Source organism: Cicer arietinum, chromosome 5 (genome assembly GCF_000331145.2).
Source record: "Cicer arietinum cultivar CDC Frontier isolate Library 1 chromosome 5, Cicar.CDCFrontier_v2.0, whole genome shotgun sequence".
Classification (NCBI taxonomy): Eukaryota; Viridiplantae; Streptophyta; class Magnoliopsida; order Fabales; family Fabaceae; genus Cicer; species Cicer arietinum.
The window spans coordinates 73,764,992-73,784,888 of NC_021164.2; the positions used below are offsets into that span (position 1 = coordinate 73,764,992).

A 19,897-nucleotide genomic window follows, 5' to 3' on the forward strand; every position below is an offset into this window, starting at 1 on the left:
AAGAGCGTGCTCTTTTTACATATTACCAGATGAGACTTGCTGGGGTGCAACCCGATGAGTATACCTTTGCTACCCTTGTCAAAGCTTGCTCTCTTTTAACAGCACTGGAACAAGGGAAACAAATTCATGCAAATATTATGAAGTTGAATTGTGCGTTTGATCCTTTTGTGATGACCTCACTTGTTGACATGTATGCCAAGTGTGGGAATATAGAAGATGCATATGGTTTATTTAGAAGAATGTACACTAGGAGTGTTGCCTTGTGGAATGCCATGATAGTAGGATTGGCTCAACATGGAAATGCTGAGGAAGCTCTCAATTTCTTCAATGAAATGAAATATAGGGGTGTAAGACCAGATAGAGTTACTTTTATTGGGGTCCTTTCTGCCTGTAGTCATTCCGGTTTGATACCTGATGCCTATGAAAATTTTTATTCTATGCAGAAAAACTATGGAATTGAACCTGAGATTGAGCACTATTCTTGTCTCGTCGATGCCCTTAGCCGTGCAGGGCGCATACAAGAAGCTGAGAAGGTAGTATCATCAATGCCATTTGAAGCTTCTGCTAATATGTATAGAACACTGCTTAATGCATGCAGGGTTCAGGGAGACAAAGAGACCGGAAAACGTGTAGCAGAAAAGCTTTTTACCTTGGATCCATCTGATTCAGCGGCTTATGTTCTGTTATCCAATATTTATGCCGCTGCTAACCAATGGGAAAATGCTGTGAGTGCTAGAAGTTTGATGAGAAGAGTAAATGTAAAGAAGGATCCAGGGTTTAGTTGGGTAGATTTGAAAAACAAGGTGCATTTATTTGTAGCTGGTGATAGATCACACAAAGAGACTGGTTTGATATATAATAAGGTGGAGTATGTTATGAAGAGGATCAGAGAAGAAGGATATGTCCCTGATACAGATTTTACACTTGTTGATATAGAAGAAGAGGATAAAGAGAGTGCTTTATATTATCACAGTGAGAAGCTAGCAATAGCTTATGGGCTCATGAAAACTCCACCATCAACCACATTAAGAGTAATTAAAAACCTTAGAGTATGTGGAGATTGCCATAATGCAATCAAGTATATATCAAAAGTTTTTCAGAGAGAGATTGTTTTGAGAGATGCAAATCGGTTCCATCATTTCAAGAGTGGGATCTGCTCTTGTGGTGATTACTGGTGAATTTTTTCCCTTAATAATACATGAATATCCCATTTTTAAGTTGGCTTGTCCGAGAGCTACTATAAGCTAACCTGTCATCCACTCTAATAGTGGCTGGTAAGAGAGGTACATGGGGTGCACCTGTTTTCAATGGTGTACCGGTGCACCTGTAAACTTAAAGCACTGAATTCCTTAAGTGGCTGTTTGTTTATATGGTGGAAAGAACACTGAACATAAAGCTACGCATTGTAGCTACAATGTTTTCACGGCAAGAATGCCCAGGACACAAAAACGAGATTTCTGCCGCAGTTCCAAACAAAAAAAATTATTAAATTGTCAGCCAACAGTAAGATTATGCTATGCATGTATGCATAGTGAATCACTCAAAAACAGGTAAATATTTGTAGAATGGATTGCTTGCACTCACACAATCACTCTATTGATTTGATGGTTTACGTTTTGGCTTTGTGTTTTGAATTACTTTTGCAAAGTTTGGAATCTGAGCAGTGCAATTAAGATTGGATACTGAGATCAGGGAACCTTTCCCTCTTCTCTCATTAATGAATTCGGCCACCTTATTAATTTGAATATGGGTTTAGAGAATGTTACCTCAACCAAGATGACTGACTATTTGTTAATACTCTTTTGATATGCTTTGGTTTTATTTTATTTTTCAATTGCTTCTGTTCTTGAGTGGCTGTCCCCTTCTCTCAAGCTTGCCAAGAATCATTCTAACTTTACAAAATTTAAAGCAAGAAAGAGAGGCCCTTGTGTATATTTTTTGTTAAATATTTTATTTTATAGTACCAACTACAAATATAGGTTAGGTTACTTTCTATTGCCTTCTATGTGCTTAATTCTCTGCTATTAATTTTTCTCTAAACATTCACATTCTCTGCTACCTATGTTCACTTGTGTGTAGCTAGTTAGCTACATCCACTACCTTTCTGCTTCTGTTGATAGTTTTTTTACTTTTGTTGCTTAAAATTGTCTCATTGGATTAGTTTTTGCTTGTGTACCTTTCTGCCTCGAACGGAAAGAGGCATACCACGGGAAGGGTTCCAGCCTCTCTGTTTTTTCCCCTTTTTCGTGTAAACTTGGCAGTCAGTAAAAGGTGTAATAGAGGAGACTATGCTAGAACGAGGAATTGAAGTCAAAGCGCTGTACTTTATGATCCATAGGCAGGAGTACGATACCTGCATATGTATAAGGGGTTGGTATGGGTATAGAACCAATTAGATTAAGATCTAATGAATATAAACTCACAATATATATTATAATATTGTAAGTTTCATATTATGGCGGGCAAGTGGGACATTTGTCCCCAATAAAACATATTTACTTGTATGAATTTTCAATTTTCTGTAATTAACATATTATTATTTGGTTTAATGTTTTATTATTAAATATTTAATTTTTAATTTTTTCATTATTAGTTTAAAGTAAAAAAAATCATAAAATATTATTCCAGATGTTTGAATGTTTAGTGCAGTAACGTGTGATCATTTGATAAGTTTTTAATGTTTTGAGTTGAAAAATATTTTGATTTGTAATCCTCTATGATTTGAATTTAAGATATTTGAATTTTTTTTAAATTTAATTTTAACAATAACGATTATTTATCGATTTATTTTAGTTAATGTGCGACAATGAATATCAATACATGCATTAAGATATCAAAAGAGTAACGGTACGAATATAGAGACAGAAATATTTTGTTTAAACTCTATCAATTGTCATATGTAGATATGAGATGTAACAATTAAAAAAATAAATTAAAGTATAGATATGTCAATTAAAAATATAATTTTTTTAAAATAATTTAACTGTGAAAGTTAAATTGTTTAATTCAAAATATAAAATTACATTTAAAAAATTACATATGTTTGGTAAAACAACGAATAAACTTAAATATATAAATAATATTATACTAATATATAAAAAAACTTTATTAATTTTACGTGAATAAAATAATGAAGGAAAGTATAATATTCACGTACCAAACAAATATTCATACGAGTACTTCATTATTTTAATAAAAGTACAAATGTTTATATGTTTTATAGGCATTACTAGTTTGTTGTCCCTTTTCTTATTATTCTATTTTACTTTTTGTACGTTTTGAATGCAAAATGGAAAAATATTAACAATGGATTAAGCTGATGGGTCTAGAGAGTGTACGATCTACAATTTTGATACTTTTATTTTTATTTTTTGACAATTTTTTTTTGTTCGGAATAAAATAAAACAAACGCAATATGATGCACATAAATAAATGCAAAAAACCATTGTGATTGAAGAATATTTTCGTGGTTCTTTTTTGGGGAAAATTTGAAAATTCTAGTCAAAGTCAGGTGTCAACATTAAATAAACACAAAATAGTTATGTTATTTTAAATTAGTAAATATTAATTTTTGCATTTAAATTTGAATCTGTAACTTATAATATCCACTTGTCTCAATCGATTGTTACTTATAAATAATAATAATAATAATAATAATAATAATAATAGTAATAATAATAATAATAATAATAATATTATTATTATTATTATTATTATTATTATTAGTAGTAGTAGTAGTAGTACTATTATTATTATTATTATTATTATTATTATTATTATTATTATTATTATTATTATTATTATTATTATTATTATTATTATTATTATTATTATTATTATTATTATTGCTGCTTTGTCTTAGAATGTATTTAATTGAATTTATCTCTCATCCTGTATTGTGTATTGTTGCATAAACAAAATGTATTCGGTATTAAAGATTAGCACTACAACGAACAAAGTACAGAGTAGTGAAGAGCGAATGTTTTATTTTGTTGTTATTTTTTAATAAAATATTTTGATGAAGATGTGATTTTTTTTTATAATTTTTCTAAATTTATTTTAGTTTTTTTATAAAAGGACCTCATTTTGAGGGAGGTAGGAAAAAAATTCTTCAAACTTAAAAAATGATTTTACAAAAAAAAAAAAAAACTTTAAATATGTTGAGTTTCATACAAGTTTTTAAGTGACTTCATGATTATTAAATTTGATCTTTAAAAAACATACAATCTTTTAAAGTATAAATTTATTTATGATATTTTAGGTATGTTACGTCTATCTTAACATTTCATATAACTTATTATCAGGGTCACCATCCGCAAAGGGTTTCTAATTAGGAAAGGTCTAATTTTATTTTTTTATATATGAAATTTGAATAATTATATTGATGTTCTTATCTTTTGTATCGATCACTCTAAAATTTTATATTTGCATCTTATACCCATAATAAATACTCAGTCTGAATATAGACTATCGTTACTCTAAACAAAAATTAAACCTAATTTCTCTCAAGTCTCGATCATCATCTCATCTCCATACCCCACCACCAAAGTTAGAATATTGAATCTTGATATTAGAGTTATATGATTCATTGATTTTAGAAATTCAATTTATTTGAAAAGGTTGATTCGCATGAACTCGTTATCTATTATGGTTTAATCTAATGTTAGTGTTTTAGATTTCAGGAATTCATTATTGATTTTGTGATTTTAGGGTACTAATAGATGAATAATTAGCATTGATAGCAATTGAAAGTGATATTTTGGAGGGAATACAATAGAAAGATGTGGTTGATGATTTTGTTTCAAAAAGTATTGAAGAACGAGTTTTTTTTAAATAACAAGAATAATAATGTTAGCTTGAAGTTGTATTTAGATATTTTTTACACTTTACTTATTTTGATAAATTTAAATAAAATAGTTTAAGTTTTTTATATTTCATTCGGTTAAAATATGATATTTTGAAATAATTTATAATTTTAAAAATTACATTTTTTATTAGGGTTCCAATTTTTTTAGATTCAAACGGGAACTTCAAAAGCATGTAAGACGACTCTGATTATTATTAATTGTATTTGTTGTGCTACTACAAACTTAAATTTGAACGGTGCTTCAACAAACTCGTGTCCCCTTTAAAATTTGAACGAGGAACTGCTATTGTAAGCCTTTCTCACTCATGCTTGCTGATGACTTTATTATGATTGTTGAATCCTCCATGGAGCAAGCTCGTCTTATCTGTATTGTTCAAACAAATTTTTGTGATAAATTCAAGTAAAAAGAAAATCTCACTAAATCTAATGCGTTCGTATATCCTAACATGAGAGAAAACCTACCAGTTCTTTTGGTTCCATATTGTGTGTGATACAAACCACAATTTTTGGTGGCTATCTTTGAAGTTTGATGTTACATCAAATGACGTCTAATAATTCTTTCACTTTTATAAAATGAGGAAGAAATTAACCTGTTAAAAATCTATCTTTCTTTCTTTTACATAACACATCACTCTTGCTCAAGCATCTTTGACTAGCATTCTTGGACACATTTTGTAAATTTGTGCAATTCTTGTTTCTATTTGTGATGAAGTGCGGCAAAATTGCAAAAACTTCAGATGAGACTCAACTTCTAATTAAAGAAAGTGTGATCTCAATGCTTGGAATTTATTGAAAAAAAAGAGAGTCTTAGCTTCATAAATATGGACATCATTGATCAATCCTATATGTTTAAGTTGACCTACCTTCAATTTGGAAAAACTTTGAGTTCGTGTGATTCAAGTTAAATATAGATATGATCCTCGCGTTTTCTGTACGATTTAACTAAAATCCAATTATTCTAGTATTTGACGTGCTATTCATCATATCTATCGACGTGTGGATCACAAAATTTCTTAAGTGGTAAAAAATTGTAATGACAATTTAGAAAGACAATTGATTCTCAAGATTATCTTACCATTCTGACATCTAGAATTTATTATCCAAAATCATGTGATTTTTCCAATTTCATTCTATACATTTTGACAATTAAAAATGGATCACATTAGACGACTCTTGTTGCATGATATTTGTTAAAAAAAATCTCACTTTCATTAAGAAAATAGCTCAATAATGTTACTATGGTTTTATGTAAGATTGGCAAAAGAAACCAAGGATTCAAAAAAAAAAAAAAATAAATATTTTTATATTTGAACACAATTTATACATCCAATATATATATATATATATTAATTATTTTAAATATTTTATTAATTATTTTTTAAATATATCTCATTAACTATTAAAATATATTACATTAACATTTTAGAGTATTTTTTTTAACTACCAAATAGTAATATTATAAAATAAATGTTAAATAAATAATTTATATTCTATTGATTAATAAAATATATATTAAATAAATAGTTAATAATTTATATTTTAATAATTAATAAAATATTCAAATTAATTAAAAGTATAAAACTATATATATACCATAAAAAATTTCAATAATAAAAAAAATTAAATTAAAAAAATTATTTATCTATAAATACAATAAATAGTACATACATATTAAATATTGTATTTAGTAATATTTTTCTAAATTAAAATAGACAAAAACAAATATTTCTTAAAACTTTCACTTTAGCCTCACTGTTGTGTACTATATAGTATGTACTTCTTCTACTTCTCTTTGTTGTTTGTTGAAGCTAATTTGACTGGTTTTAATTCTCTTCTATTTTTCTCAAATTCAATGCAATGCTATAGTTGCCACCTTCTCTTCACTGCATTGCAACAACGTTACTAACCTCATCTCAACGTAACTCACTTTCCAACAACGTTATAACCTACGATTTCTGTCTCTGCTTTTTTTCTTCTTCACAATAACTGAAAAAGATAAAAACTTTTAACTAATTTTTGTTCTTTAACTTCCTCATGGATTCATCAGACCCTAATCATAATCAAAACCAAAGCAATAATCGCAAGCGAACCTTCGATCACTTGTATACAAAACCCCATGCCGAAGAAGAAGAAGATTCTCCTATTTCCAACATGGACCCTAGAAGGTTCGTTGTCTCCTCTTTCTCTAAATTTCATAAAGTTTGTATTTTTTATATCCCTTTTTTTGCTATTCAATTTTATTTTCTAATTTACCCTTTTCATGAATTTTGGGTGTTGGACATAATGATCATAAAGTTTATGTTTTTTCCGTACTTCATTTAACATTTATTTATTATTTTTTTTTTGAGTTTTAGTGTTTGGTTAGGGTGATTTTGCATGTTCGCATTTATGTCATGTGTTTTGGACTTTTGGGTCTTTTCAATATTATAGGTATCAGTTAGAGGTGTTTGAAGTTGCAAAGAGGAAGAACACAATAGCAGTAATGGATACAGGTTCTGGCAAAACATTGATAGCTATAATGCTTATAAAACACATTGGTCAAACTATTATTAGGTCTAAAGGTGAAAAGAAGTTGATTGTTTTCTTAGCTCCTACTGTTCACCTTGTGAATCAGGTATGTTCCCCTAAACTCTTTCCATAATGTGATCTTATTGGTGAAATTTTATGTTTTTTTTCTTAATTTTAACTGTTGTTTGTGCATCCATATTGCAGCAATACAAGAATATAAAACATAATACAGATTTTCAAGTTGAGGAATACTATGGAGCTAAAGGAGTTGATACGTGGAATTTAAAGAGCTGGCAAAAGGAAATTAAAGCCAATGATGTATGTTTGTTAACCTGCTTATATCTTTGTCAGAAAATTACTTTAGGTTTCCTTTGTTCATGGGTGATTGTACTTAAATTGATTTGAAGTATTGGCTGGTTTCTGTGCCTCATGGATTTTAACTTAAGAGCTTATGATGAATTTATTCTAGAATTATATTGCTTAATTATTTTATTCGTTAATCATGGGACATGAAAAATTACATAGTTAAATATTTGTGGCATTTTCATTGCTACTATTGTCTCCATGGCCATCCCTTCTTGGTTAACATCGACTTGCTAGCTGAGTACTATTATTCTGTGGGGTGTCTGGGGTCTGTGCTATGACCAGTTTTTCATTCTCCATTTTCTTTTGAAGTGAGATATTAGTCTCAAAAGTGTGTTACTTGATTAAGAGAAGTGTTTCTTTGACACAATTTTTGACATCAATTCTATATATTTATACAATTTCCATTTTTTATATTATTTTTTCTCTCTCCTTGGGTCTGACGTCAAAACTTTTTTCGGCTGTATTATATACGGTGTTGTGATTTTGTGTGTCATAATAATCACTCTCTTTGATTGCTAACTTGTTTATTGTTCTGATTTGTAAGCCATGAATCCGAATATTTAATCAGTTATGTCAATCGTGGTTGCAGTGTAAGTTTAATCAAACTTTTGTTTGACATTATGAATCAACAAGGCTTCATTCTGAAGTGTATAACGTACGTACTGCTAATTTCATTTTATAGAACTAAAAATCTCCACCTTTAGGATTTTAGCATTCAGATTTCAAGCTCAAAATTTCTAACATTTGCAACATTTCTAGTACTAAACTTAGACTTTCAAAATGGCACTGGCTTTTAATGCTGAGTGTATTAAAAGATGCTGACTATGACGATTTATACGAGGAATTATAATTATTCAATGAAACAAATGTAACTTAGTTATGGAAAAAACATTAATGCAGAAAGCGCTGAAACTTTCCCTATATTACATATTGAAATGACAAATGTTAGTTTTTGTTAGTGGGGGGAGTTGAATCCACAACTTCCTTACCGCTCCAATCCCTATATCCCTCTTCCGAACCACCAAGCCACCTAATCACCTTCCCTTTGTTGAATATTTCAACTTTCCTGTTATTGTATTTTAATTGGATTAGGTTCATTGTTTACTATTGTGTATCAATAAATATCGAAAGATTACTTCTTAAGATGTCATTTTCGGCTTTGAAGTGAGTTTTTTCAAATAGTCTTTGGTGTGGATTTCAATAACATGTTTCACAAACGATTGCTTCCATAAATTATGCTGATAAACTTGACTATCGTTGACTTGGGTGTAGGTACTGGTTATGACACCCCAGATTCTTTTGGACGCCTTAAGAAAAGCATTCTTGAGTGTAGAAATGATATGCTTGATGATTATTGATGAGTGTCATAGAGCAACTGGCAACCATCCCTATGTAAAAATAATGGAGGTGAGTGAGAGAAAACAATTTTTTTCTTGTATTTTCTTTCATCTTACATGATTTCTTGTCTTTCCATTAATTTATTTTTGTATTAGGATCTGTTTGGTTGGAGGGAAGGGAGGGGTTGTTTTAAACTTTAATTGTCTGGTTCTTTTTTTGGAGGGGACTAGAGAAGAGTAAAATCGCTTGCGAGCCAATTTTAGTTCCTCTCCAAAAATGTGGGATTATTCGGAGGGCGAGAATATTCGTTTAAATTTTGACGTAAATATCTTTTTATTTAATGTATCCTTTAATATTATAATGGTAAAAAAAAAGTAAATTTCCACTTCCGCTTCATTAAAACTACCCCCTCCTTTCATCGAACCAAACACTGCATATATAAAATTCCTCCTCTGCATTAAAATTTTTTCCCCTTGGTTTAACCAAACAGACCCTTAGAGAATAAACTTTCATTTGACTGTGTCTTCTGCCGGTGAAGGAATTTTATTACCAAGCTAATGAAAAGCCAAGGATTTTTGGGATGACAGCATCGCCAGTTGGTAAAAGAGGTAATTGTTTATGTGCTAACTATGACAAATAACCGCAGGGTGTAAAAGAGTAATTTTTTTTTTCACTTCATTAGCTTTCTATGCAAGCATGCTCTCTTCTTCTACAAAACGCGGAGCTGAGCGTCTGCTCCATTTTGATCTAAATGATATTAGTCTTTTTAGACTTGATTTGAAATCAATATTTTGATTATAAAAAGTTGCATACACATTTTAAAATATTCTTTTGAAGTTATTTATCATTTGGTTATCAAAACATATCATGTAATGTAATACAATACAATCACAATCATAAAAAAGGTGCCGGAGAAGCGATACTTTTATTTAATGCATATATTAGTATGATACTCCCTCCTTCCCAAATAATAAGTCTTTACAGCATCAATGGAGAATTAATTTTGTTCTTCCTGAATTACCCCTACCTATTTTCTTTTTCCTAATTTTTTAATTTATCTTTCTCATACCATTATTTATTTCTATTGTTAATGCCAATGTAAAGTCATTTTTTGACTTCTATTCTCAAGAGAAAATCTCTATCTCCAATCTTGAGTTGTTAATACCAACAGAAAGTCATTTTCGTATGAGAGATATTGACTGCAGCTTTAAAATTTTTGACAAGGGTAAAACAAGAAAATAATTTAAGTTTTTAACAAAATCAACAAAAGTTTTTTTTTTACGAGCACCAACAAAAGTTACAAGATTTCTTAATGTGTAAAATTTCCAAAGCGACTTATAATTTGAGACGGAGGTTGTATCTGCCAACTATTTAGCCATTGCTGCAGTTTCAATGATTTTATAAATTGTGGTTATGCCATTTGTCTTTGCTTCAATAGTAACCATCAAACTTTATTTCTTTTCATATTGATTCATTGAAGCATTCTGGCAAGTGTACTTTTCAAGTAATTTTAAACCACAGTATTTATCCCATTAGACTCTCTGTTTTGCTGAAGCTCTTTCTTTTTAAATAAAAATGTTAACATTGTTTTTAATCATTGCTTCTTTGCTTACTTGAAGGATTAATAATATGTACTTTTCATAATTCCACTGTCACTTAGAGTCTAGATCGTGAGTCTAAAAATGTACTATATTATTTTTTATTTATGTCATGAATTAGGTGTTTCCTCTACTTTGGATTGCGAGGGTCAGATATTAGATCTTGAAAACATCTTGGATTCTAAGGTAATTTTTAATTTTTTGATGTTGACTCAAATTAATTTTCTAATAAATGCTAATGTGAGATTATGTTTAGTTAGCTAAAGAAGGAAAATGGTTTTGTTTATATAGAGATATACTGTTGTAGATCGGACAGAGATGGATGTATATATCCCATCTGCAAAAGAGAGTTGTAGATTTTATGAACAAGCAAGATTTCCCGCTTTGAGTTTGAAGCCAAAAATTGAAGCCTCGTGGTCGAAGGTATTTGTACGTTGCACATATATGGCTATGTACAAGATACACTATTATTTTTACCCTTTCTTATTTATTATCTTCTTACCGTAAATGATACTGACCAAAATTAATATGTTTGGACAGTGTAATGTGTTGTCAGAATTTCAAAGTGACTATAAGGATATGGACAATAAATTTAAGACACTGCATCAGCAGATGTCCAATGAACTTGCAAAAATTTTATACTGCGTCGAAGATCTTGGACTGTTGTGTGCTTATGAGGTATTCATAAAACTGAGACTTTACTGACAAAATTGTGCCATAAAAAGAAAATGAAAAATTGTTCTTTTTTTTGTTTGTAATAGAAGTTTAAAGCTTATCTAACATATGATCTTAATGAAAGGTTATTTCTGAGATAATTAATTACTAACTTTTGTAAATTAAGCAAAAATTATGGAAGTCTTTATTTTATTTCAAATTTAGGCTACATTTTGTTAACTATTCCACGGCTTCTGCTAAGTTACTTGGAAAATATAAAATTTCATCCACTTATAAATCTTGTAGCAAGTCCTTTTTGATACCACAAATTGAATTATTAAATTAAACATACAAATTTTGTACATATTATCAGTATGTAGAAGAGAAAATTGAAAAGCCTCTAGATTTTGTAATTATATTTACTAATAATTTGTTTTTGTCTGTGCAGGCTGCTAAAATCTGTCATGAGAAGTTCTCCAAAATTCAGGGAGAGTGTGAAGTTTACAGAAAATGCTATCTTCAGTGTGTAACTGTCATTGAAGAAGTAATCCAAATAATTGAAGAATCCCTCCATCTTGGTGTGCATATAGATTTTTCTCCTTTTTGGGCTTTTCGAATTTTCATGCTTATTTATTTGAGGTTGCAAGTATAAGCGATCTAGTGCCTTTTATTATTCTATTTTATCTGGCTCTAGTGTATTTATGAAATTCTTATGAAATCTATTTTTCATATTGTATTGAAAGATTTTATATTGATGTGTTAATACAACAACAATCACAACAATAAAAGCCCTTTTCTACTAGGGGAAGTCGGCTACATTAGATCGATTGTCACTATAATATCCTACCATGAACCTTGTCAAATGATAGACTATTAAAATCCAAATCTCTCTTAATGGTTCATTTGGATATTTTCTATGTTTCCACTCTGCTTTTGAAAAGCAATTTGATGCAGAGCTAAAATGTAATTGATAAATAGATGTTCTTATGTATTGTATATGGCATATGCGTTAATTATTTGGTTCATAATCTGACAAAATGGCAATACAATGTCTTTTTAGATGCATTTGCTTGTCCATTTCACACTTCCATAACCTCTGGTGTTAATTTTTTTACTATTATTTCAGCAGCTGATAAAATGACTTTGGATGTTGAATTTGATTGTTCAAAGGCTGTAGACATGGGATACATATCACCAAAATTACTTGAACTCATTAATCTCCTCCAGACATTTGGGTATGCAACTAAGAATTTATACTATGTAGTTGTATTATGCATCATAACAAACTCATAATCTATGGTTCTGTGTTTGCAGAGAATCTAGTCAGTTATCGTGCCTCATTTTTGTTGAAAGAATCATTACAGCTAAGGTGATTGAAAGATTTGTAAAAGCAGTTCCCCAGATATCTCATTTTACAGTTTCCTATGTAACTGGAAGCAATACATCGGCTGATGCACTGACTCGTAAGAGGCAGATAGAGATATTGGAATCATTCCAATCTGGAAAGGTATTTCGTCACATACTATAAGATATTTTTTAATATATGGTTGGCATAAATAATCTCATAATAGATTCTTAATGCTTTTTATTTAGGTCAATCTTCTATTTACTACTGATGTACTTGAGGAAGGAATTCATGTGCCAAACTGCTCGTGTGTGATACGTTTTGACCTCCCCAAGACAGTTTGTAGTTATATCCAGTCTCGTGGAAGATCTAGGCGTGCTAACTCTCAATTTGTTTTGATGTTGGAGAGGTGATTATTCTCATTGCAAGGGTTTAATAACTTTTTTTAGGAGAATTCTTTTCTCCCCCGAACACTCTTAGTGAATATTCTCGTGCCAGACATGCACGCGCACACACATACAAATTAATTAATGATAAACTTATATCTACAGGGGAAGCTTGAAGCAAAGAAATCAACTCTTTGACATAATCAGGAGTGAGCGCTCCATGACTCATGCAGCTGATAATAAAGACCATGAATCCAATTTAAGGGCTTTTTCAGTAAGGAAAACAGAAGCCTACTATGTGGATTCTACTGGCGCATCAGTCACTTTAGATTCTAGTGTCAGTCTCATAAATCAATACTGCGAAAAGCTCCCGCGTGATAAGTAAGGGTAGATCCTATTATGCTTGTCTACATTTTCTCTAATTAGTTGAATCATAGTGTTCGGAAACAACTCGTTCATGGAATATGAATTGTATTCTATGACGTAGGTACTCTAACGCAAAGTCAAATTTTGAGTTTCTGCCTGTGGAGGAAGGTTACGAGTGTAAGTTAATATTACCGCCTAATGCAGCTTTCCAAATACTAGTTGGTCCTTCAGGTAAAGATGTTCGGCTCGCAAAGAGTCTTGTATGCTTAGAAGCTTGTAAGAAGCTGCATCAAATGGGAGCCTTAAATGACCATCTTGTCCCATTCATTGAAGATCCTTCAGAAGCAGACCCAATTATAAAAAGCAAGGAATCAAGTTCAGGTGCAGGTACGAATATTTTTCTGATTGAATTTTATCTTTGGTTATAAACTGTGCTGAAATATTAACTTTTGATTTTAAATTTGCAATTACTCAAGAAATTATATTTTTAGCTTTTCAATAATTTTTATGCAAAATAATTTAAATTACAAAGGAAGTTTCTTTTTTTAAATTGTTTGAAAACCAACTTGGACTCTTAAGAGACTATATTGAACTCATGCAATGCTAGTCATGTGATGAATAGTTTCAATTTATTCAGTGGACGGAAATGTATATTTGCAGGTTTGAAAAGTTTGAAGACCTTTTCAAAGCTTACTGTATTTTTATGATAGGGACCTGCAAATGTTTGTTTATGTCATCCAGAGTATTCAGTTACTTATGCTGATGCGTTCGATTTTGCTTTGCTTTGTTTTCATTTGAAGGAACCACAAAAAGAAAGGAGTTACACGGCACAGCCAGCATTCAGGCATTATGTGGTTCATGGGGAGACAAAGTTGATGGAGCCAAATTTTATGCTTATAAATTTGATTTTAAATGTAATATTGCTCATGAACTTTATTCTGGATTCGTTCTTCTGATGGAGTCAAAGCTTGACGAAGATGTCGGAAATCTGGAATTAGATCTTTATTTAATCTCTAAGACTGTGAAGGCTTCTGTCATTTCATGCGGGCAAGTTGATTTGGATTCTGAAGAGGTACAAAATTATATAACTTATTAAGATTTAATCTGAAGTAGTGTAACTATAGAGCATGTATCAGATTTGTTCTGAAGGTTAACTTGATGCTTTATTGTCTGTTCTATACTAGGTGATGAAAGCAAAATGCTTCCACGAGCTTCTTTTCAACGGTTTGTTTGGGAGATTGGTTTTCAAGTCCAAATCGGTCAAAGGAAAATGGGAGTTTTTGCTGCAGAATGACACAAACTCGTTGTGGAGTCCACAAAACTTATATTTGCTTCTACCACTCGAGAAGTCAAATGATATATGTTTGCAAATACATTGGCCTGCAATCAGTTCTTGTGCTTCTGCTATTGACTTTTTAAGGCGGAAATTTTCATTGGCGGTGGGAGACTCTGATGATAACAGCAAAATCATATCACCACCTTGCAATACCAGTTCGTTGGATATAGAATGTGAAAGCACAAACAAGATGCTTCACTTTGCCAATTGTGCTGTTGACGTTAGTAATGTGAAAGACATGGTAGCTTTGGCAATTCATACTGGGAAAATGTATTGCATCATTGAAATAGTTGCCGACTTATCTGCTGAAAGTCCTTTCGATGGAAACAATGGAAAGTCTGAAGCAGTGACGTTCTCGCAATATTTCACTAAAAGGTGGATAATTTTTTTATCCCACATTCTTCCATTGTTTTTTTTCTCTAATCAATTTTACTTCCCTGACATTTATAAACTATGAAATAGTTGACTAAACAACTCAAGTTGACCAGGTACGGGATCACGCTAAGACATCCAGAACAGCCTTTGTTAAGGTTGAAGCAAGGTCATAATGCACACAATCTCTTTTTGAACCTTCACGATGAAGGTTGGTTGTTCCCAACTGTTTTTCAATCTTATGGCACATGTTCCCCTCCCTTGAACTTGTCATTGGTTTACGTTTTACCTACTGATGATTCAAAAAGACCGATAAACTGTAATCGTTAGTGACTCACCTAAAATTTTGATTATGATATTTTCTTCGAGTTTAGCAGATGGTGGGGACAAGTCATCACAAATTGGCCCGGTAATCCCTAAAGCCCCTGTGCATGTTCACATGCCACCTGAGCTTCTTTTCATTCTGGATGTTAAAAGAGATGTGTTGAAGTCAATGTACTTGCTACCATCTCTTATGTACCGTATTGAATCCCTCATGCTATCGAGTCAGCTTAGAGCAGAGATAAATGGTCACGCTAACAATTTCAAGATACCTAGCTCTCTGGTCCGTCCTATAAATCTGATTTTGTGGAAAAGATACACATTGATATGCACTTTTATTATGATAATCTTATTTTTCTCTTCTTTTTGTGTGTTAGATTCTAGAAGCACTAACGACTTTAAGATGCTGCGAAAAGTTTTCTATGGAGCGTCTTGAGTTGCTGGGAGATTCTGTTTTGAAATATGCAGTTAGCTGTCATCTCTTTCTTAAATATCCTAAAAATCATGAAGGACAATTATCTGCCAAAAGACAATGGGCTGTTCGTAACTCAACCCTATATAAGCGCGGAATAGATCACAAATTACAGGTAGTCCTCACTATGGTTATTATTTTTTATTTCGCCACTGTCAAGGAGCTTAAAACATAAATTGTTAGTAAAAAGCCTTTGGATTGAATTCATGACATTATTGTCATTTTTCCCAATAGGGATATATTCGAGACTCTGCATTTGAACCACGCCGTTGGATTGCTCCAGGACAGCACTCTATACACACTGTTTCTTGTGATTGTGGGTTGGAAACCCTAGAAGTTCCTTTAGATGAAAAGTTCCACACTGAAGATCCAAAGATTGTGGTTGGGAAGTTGTGCAACAGGGGTCACCGCTGGATGTGCTCAAAGACTATTGCTGACTGTGTTGAAGGTCTCATAGGAGCGTACCACGTCGGTGGCGGATTGATTGCTTCACTTCACGTGATGAAATGGCTTGGAATCGATTCGGAACTTGAACCATCCATGGTTGATCAAGCCATTACTTCTGCATCTTTGCACACATATATGCCAAAAGTAAACGAGATTGCAAGCCTTGAGGAGAAAATTGGATACGAATTTTGTGTTAAGGGACTCTTAGTCGAGGCGAGCACACATTTGTCTGAGTCAGAACATGGAACTGGCTGCTGTTATGAGGTAATTGTTATGTGTATATATTTAGAATTAATTTATTGAATATATAACTTCTGAAAATTTCTTATTTTGTAATGTTATACAACTATATCTTATTGATTTTCTGGCAGAGGCTTGAATTCCTTGGTGACTCGGTATTGGACCTGCTCATCACATGGCATCTATATCAAAATCACACAGAAATTGACCAGGGAGAGTTGACTGACTTGCGCTCTGCTTCAGTCAATAATGAAAATTTTGCTCAAGTTGCTGTTCGACGAAACCTTCATCAGCACCTTATGCATAGCTCAGGATTATTACAAGGCCAAATATCAGAATATGCAAAAGTCATTTCTGAGTCAGAAGACAACACCATATCACTGCCAGGGATAAAAGCTCCAAAGGTTAGTTCTCTTACAATATGTTTAGAATAGAATTTATCTTACATAATAGTTTGTTTGTTTAAGATAAAAAAAAGGTGATTTTTATGTAAAATAATGTAGTGATCATTATTTAGATTTTTATGTCAAATAGAAGCTACTTACAACCATATACTTTTTCAAAAGCTACCCAAAATAGCTTTTCATTATAATCCAGAAAACTAAAGCAAGAAGATATAAAATCCTGAAAAAGTGATCTTTTCACACAGTAATCCGAAACAAGCGGGCTCTTAATCAAACTAACTCAAATCTCTGCCCACAATTTTAAATAGAGGGATTACAAGACCAAACCAATTCCTATTTTGTAATTACCAAATAAGAATCTCATTTATAAATAAAATCATTTACCAAAAAAATAATCTTAAAGTATGGGGGGGTCTGAACAGATATAAGCACTTCTTTTTTTTTTTATAATTGTGCCATTGTTTTTTTATTTTATGAGACAGGCACTTGGCGATCTAGTAGAAAGTATTGCTGGGGCTGTATTAATTGATACCAAGCTCAACCTTGAGTTAGTATGGAAGGTTTTCAATCCTCTGTTATCTCCCATTGTTACTCCTGATAAACTTGAACTGCCTCCGTTTCGTGAATTAAATCAATTATGTGATTCTCTCGGATATTTTGTAAAAGTAAAAGAAAGTCGTGAAAAGAAAGGATCCATGGAGAATGTTGTGCTTAGTGTACAGCTGCCAAATGCCCTACTGGTTCAAGAGGGAAAGGGTCCGAATAAAAAAAATGCGAAAGGAGAAGCTGCTTTTCATTTGTTGAAGAAACTTGAGGTTTGTTATTCTCTTTTGAATAGTTCTAAGCTGCTAAAATATATTTATGTGTATTTGTTAAAGGATGATTAGTTAGTTTTTATTATTTTTGCATGCTACCACACTATCTTTATTAGTATTCTTTTTCATTGATCATTTGACTTATACTTTTGATGCTACAGAAAAGGGGAATTTCATATAGCAAGGGAAAAGGAGTAATAGATCTCAGTATTCCTTCTTGTCAAACTGAAGAACAACCCCCAAAACCAGTAGCACATAAAAAGCCCAAATTGGACAAAACTAACCTAACTGCAAATGCATCTACTTGTGATCAAAAGGACACTTCCACTTCCAGTGGAGCCTCTGATTTTAGTGGTTCCATTCCAGGTTTGCACCCTAATTTTTTTTTAGAGTTCGATTGCAAGTCGTCCAAATGAAATAATTTCCACATCTATAGAAATTTTCCCACGTGCTTCTGTTTTTGTGGAATGTTGTAATGTGCTGGTCACTCGATATGTCTTAATAGATTAATTTCATTGTCGGCTTCATGTTGTACAGTCATTTCATCAATTAGTACGAAGAAGGGAGGACCGCGAATGCAACTATATGAACTTTGCAAGAAAAAGCAGTGGCCTTTGCCTGCATTTGATTCAACAGAATATAAAGATAGGTGAATAAACTAAAATATTTTGACTTTCCACCACTCATTTGTCATACTTTTTCTTCCAAACCTTAATCCGTTTTATGTTTACATACTTTCTTGTTTCAAGTACTAGTATGAACTAGAAAAGAAATAATTGATGAGTAATCTTTTTCTCTAGAATGTTTGTGTACACTACCTTTACATAATGTATTTAAATGATACTCCCTCCAGAATAAAATATAAGCAAAAATGTTAGTTGAAAGGTTGATGTATCTGAACTAAATTTTTAACCAGATACATCAACATTTTAACTACTATTTTTGGTTATATTTCATTCCAGATAGAGTATAGGTGAAACGTAATAACATGTCACATCTTGTGGTATATATAATGCGAATCTGAAGAGTATCATTTGTAACAGAACTCAGTTTGGATCCTGTGAAGGCTTGGAAGGAAGCAAAGGACAGAACTGTTTTGTGTCCAAAATAACTCTGTGTATACCAAATGATGGTAATATAGAATGCCAAGGAGACGTTAGAAGTGATAAGAAGAGTTCATTTGACTCTGCTGCAGTTAAAGTGCTTAATGAGCTACAACGACTCGGAAAACTTAAGATTGATGATGTTTCCCAGTAGTCTGTCTCTTTCATAATCCACCAACCGGATATAAAGGTAACCAAGTCCTTTGTGCCGATGCAACATTGGTGATTCGATGTGATTCGATTCTCTATGATCGTGCTGCCTCTGCAGAAGAAAAAACAAGTGCAAGAGGATAAACAACAGAGAGATAGAAGCTGGAGAGAGGTGTGTGCAGGAGAGGATCCAAATCTGCAAATAAGTTGGAGCCAGTTTTTAACATTAGATTTGAGCGGCATTTATTTTAAATATAATTAACAAATAACTTATGAATTTTAATCGATATCTTTTTGTATAATATGATAATATTTATGTTATAGTTTATTTTGAAATATATATAATATAGTTATAATTATGATGTGTTAAAGTCAAAGACTGAAACTATTTCGATCTAATTGAAGCAGCTCCTGCAACAGGCTTTTTATCAGCTAACTATAAGTACTTATTTGGAGTAATGGATGGAACATATGACTCATAATTGATAAGCAACATTTTCTTGGGCGTGCTTCACTGTTAACTACACATTTATTGGATTTGTGTACTTCAAAAGAAAAAATGTCTTGAATTTATGGTTACTAATACTTTTTTTTTCCCAGCAGAAGCTATTTTACTTGTCAATCAACTTCTTGAGTATTTTTTGAATAGCCAAAAAATCCATTAATTTTGATTAAAAATGTAGTAAAAATTACACAACCTTTAAATAAAAGGTCTCAATACCTGAAAATTTTATGTGAAGAATAAGTTGATTTGTTTTTGTTAATAGTAATAAATAAATAAAATAATCTTCTCTATCAACGGCTATACA

At 31.6% G+C, this 19,897-nt stretch overlaps 2 protein-coding genes across 4 annotated transcripts in view; both read left to right on the forward strand.

The window, feature by feature from the left end:
* The window catches only part of LOC101496549 (pentatricopeptide repeat-containing protein At4g33170), a 3,927-nt gene extending 2,086 nt beyond the window's left edge, over positions 1-1,841 (forward strand). The window contains exon 2 of the mRNA XM_004501361.4: positions 1-1,841. Coding sequence (XP_004501418.1) covers positions 1-1,178 — 1,178 coding nt within the window. The 3' untranslated portion in view covers positions 1,179-1,841.
* Positions 1,842-6,652: 4,811 nt separating this feature from the next.
* Positions 6,653-19,452, forward strand: LOC101496220 (endoribonuclease Dicer homolog 3a). Of its 3 annotated transcripts, none has more exons than XM_027334898.2 (25): positions 6,653-7,032; positions 7,298-7,481; positions 7,580-7,693; positions 9,014-9,148; positions 9,618-9,687; positions 10,799-10,863; positions 10,969-11,100; positions 11,218-11,355; positions 11,780-11,909; positions 12,458-12,566; positions 12,646-12,838; positions 12,925-13,085; positions 13,228-13,443; positions 13,550-13,815; positions 14,229-14,500; positions 14,613-15,139; positions 15,253-15,347; positions 15,511-15,740; positions 15,835-16,044; positions 16,164-16,640; positions 16,748-17,020; positions 17,503-17,835; positions 17,997-18,201; positions 18,373-18,484; positions 18,879-19,452. In XM_027334898.2, the coding sequence occupies exons 1-25, from the start codon at positions 6,902-6,904 to the stop codon at positions 19,090-19,092; spliced, it is 4,992 nt and encodes a 1,663-aa protein (XP_027190699.1). In that variant the 5' UTR covers positions 6,653-6,901; the 3' UTR covers positions 19,093-19,452. The 3 variants fall into 3 exon arrangements, with proteins under 3 accessions (XP_027190699.1, XP_027190700.1, XP_027190701.1); XM_027334899.2 differs by having other exon boundaries at positions 12,461-12,566; XM_027334900.2 differs by lacking the exons at positions 6,653-7,032; positions 7,298-7,481; positions 7,580-7,693; positions 9,014-9,148; positions 9,618-9,687 and having other exon boundaries at positions 10,985-11,100.
* The last annotated feature ends 445 nt before the right edge of the window (positions 19,453-19,897 follow it).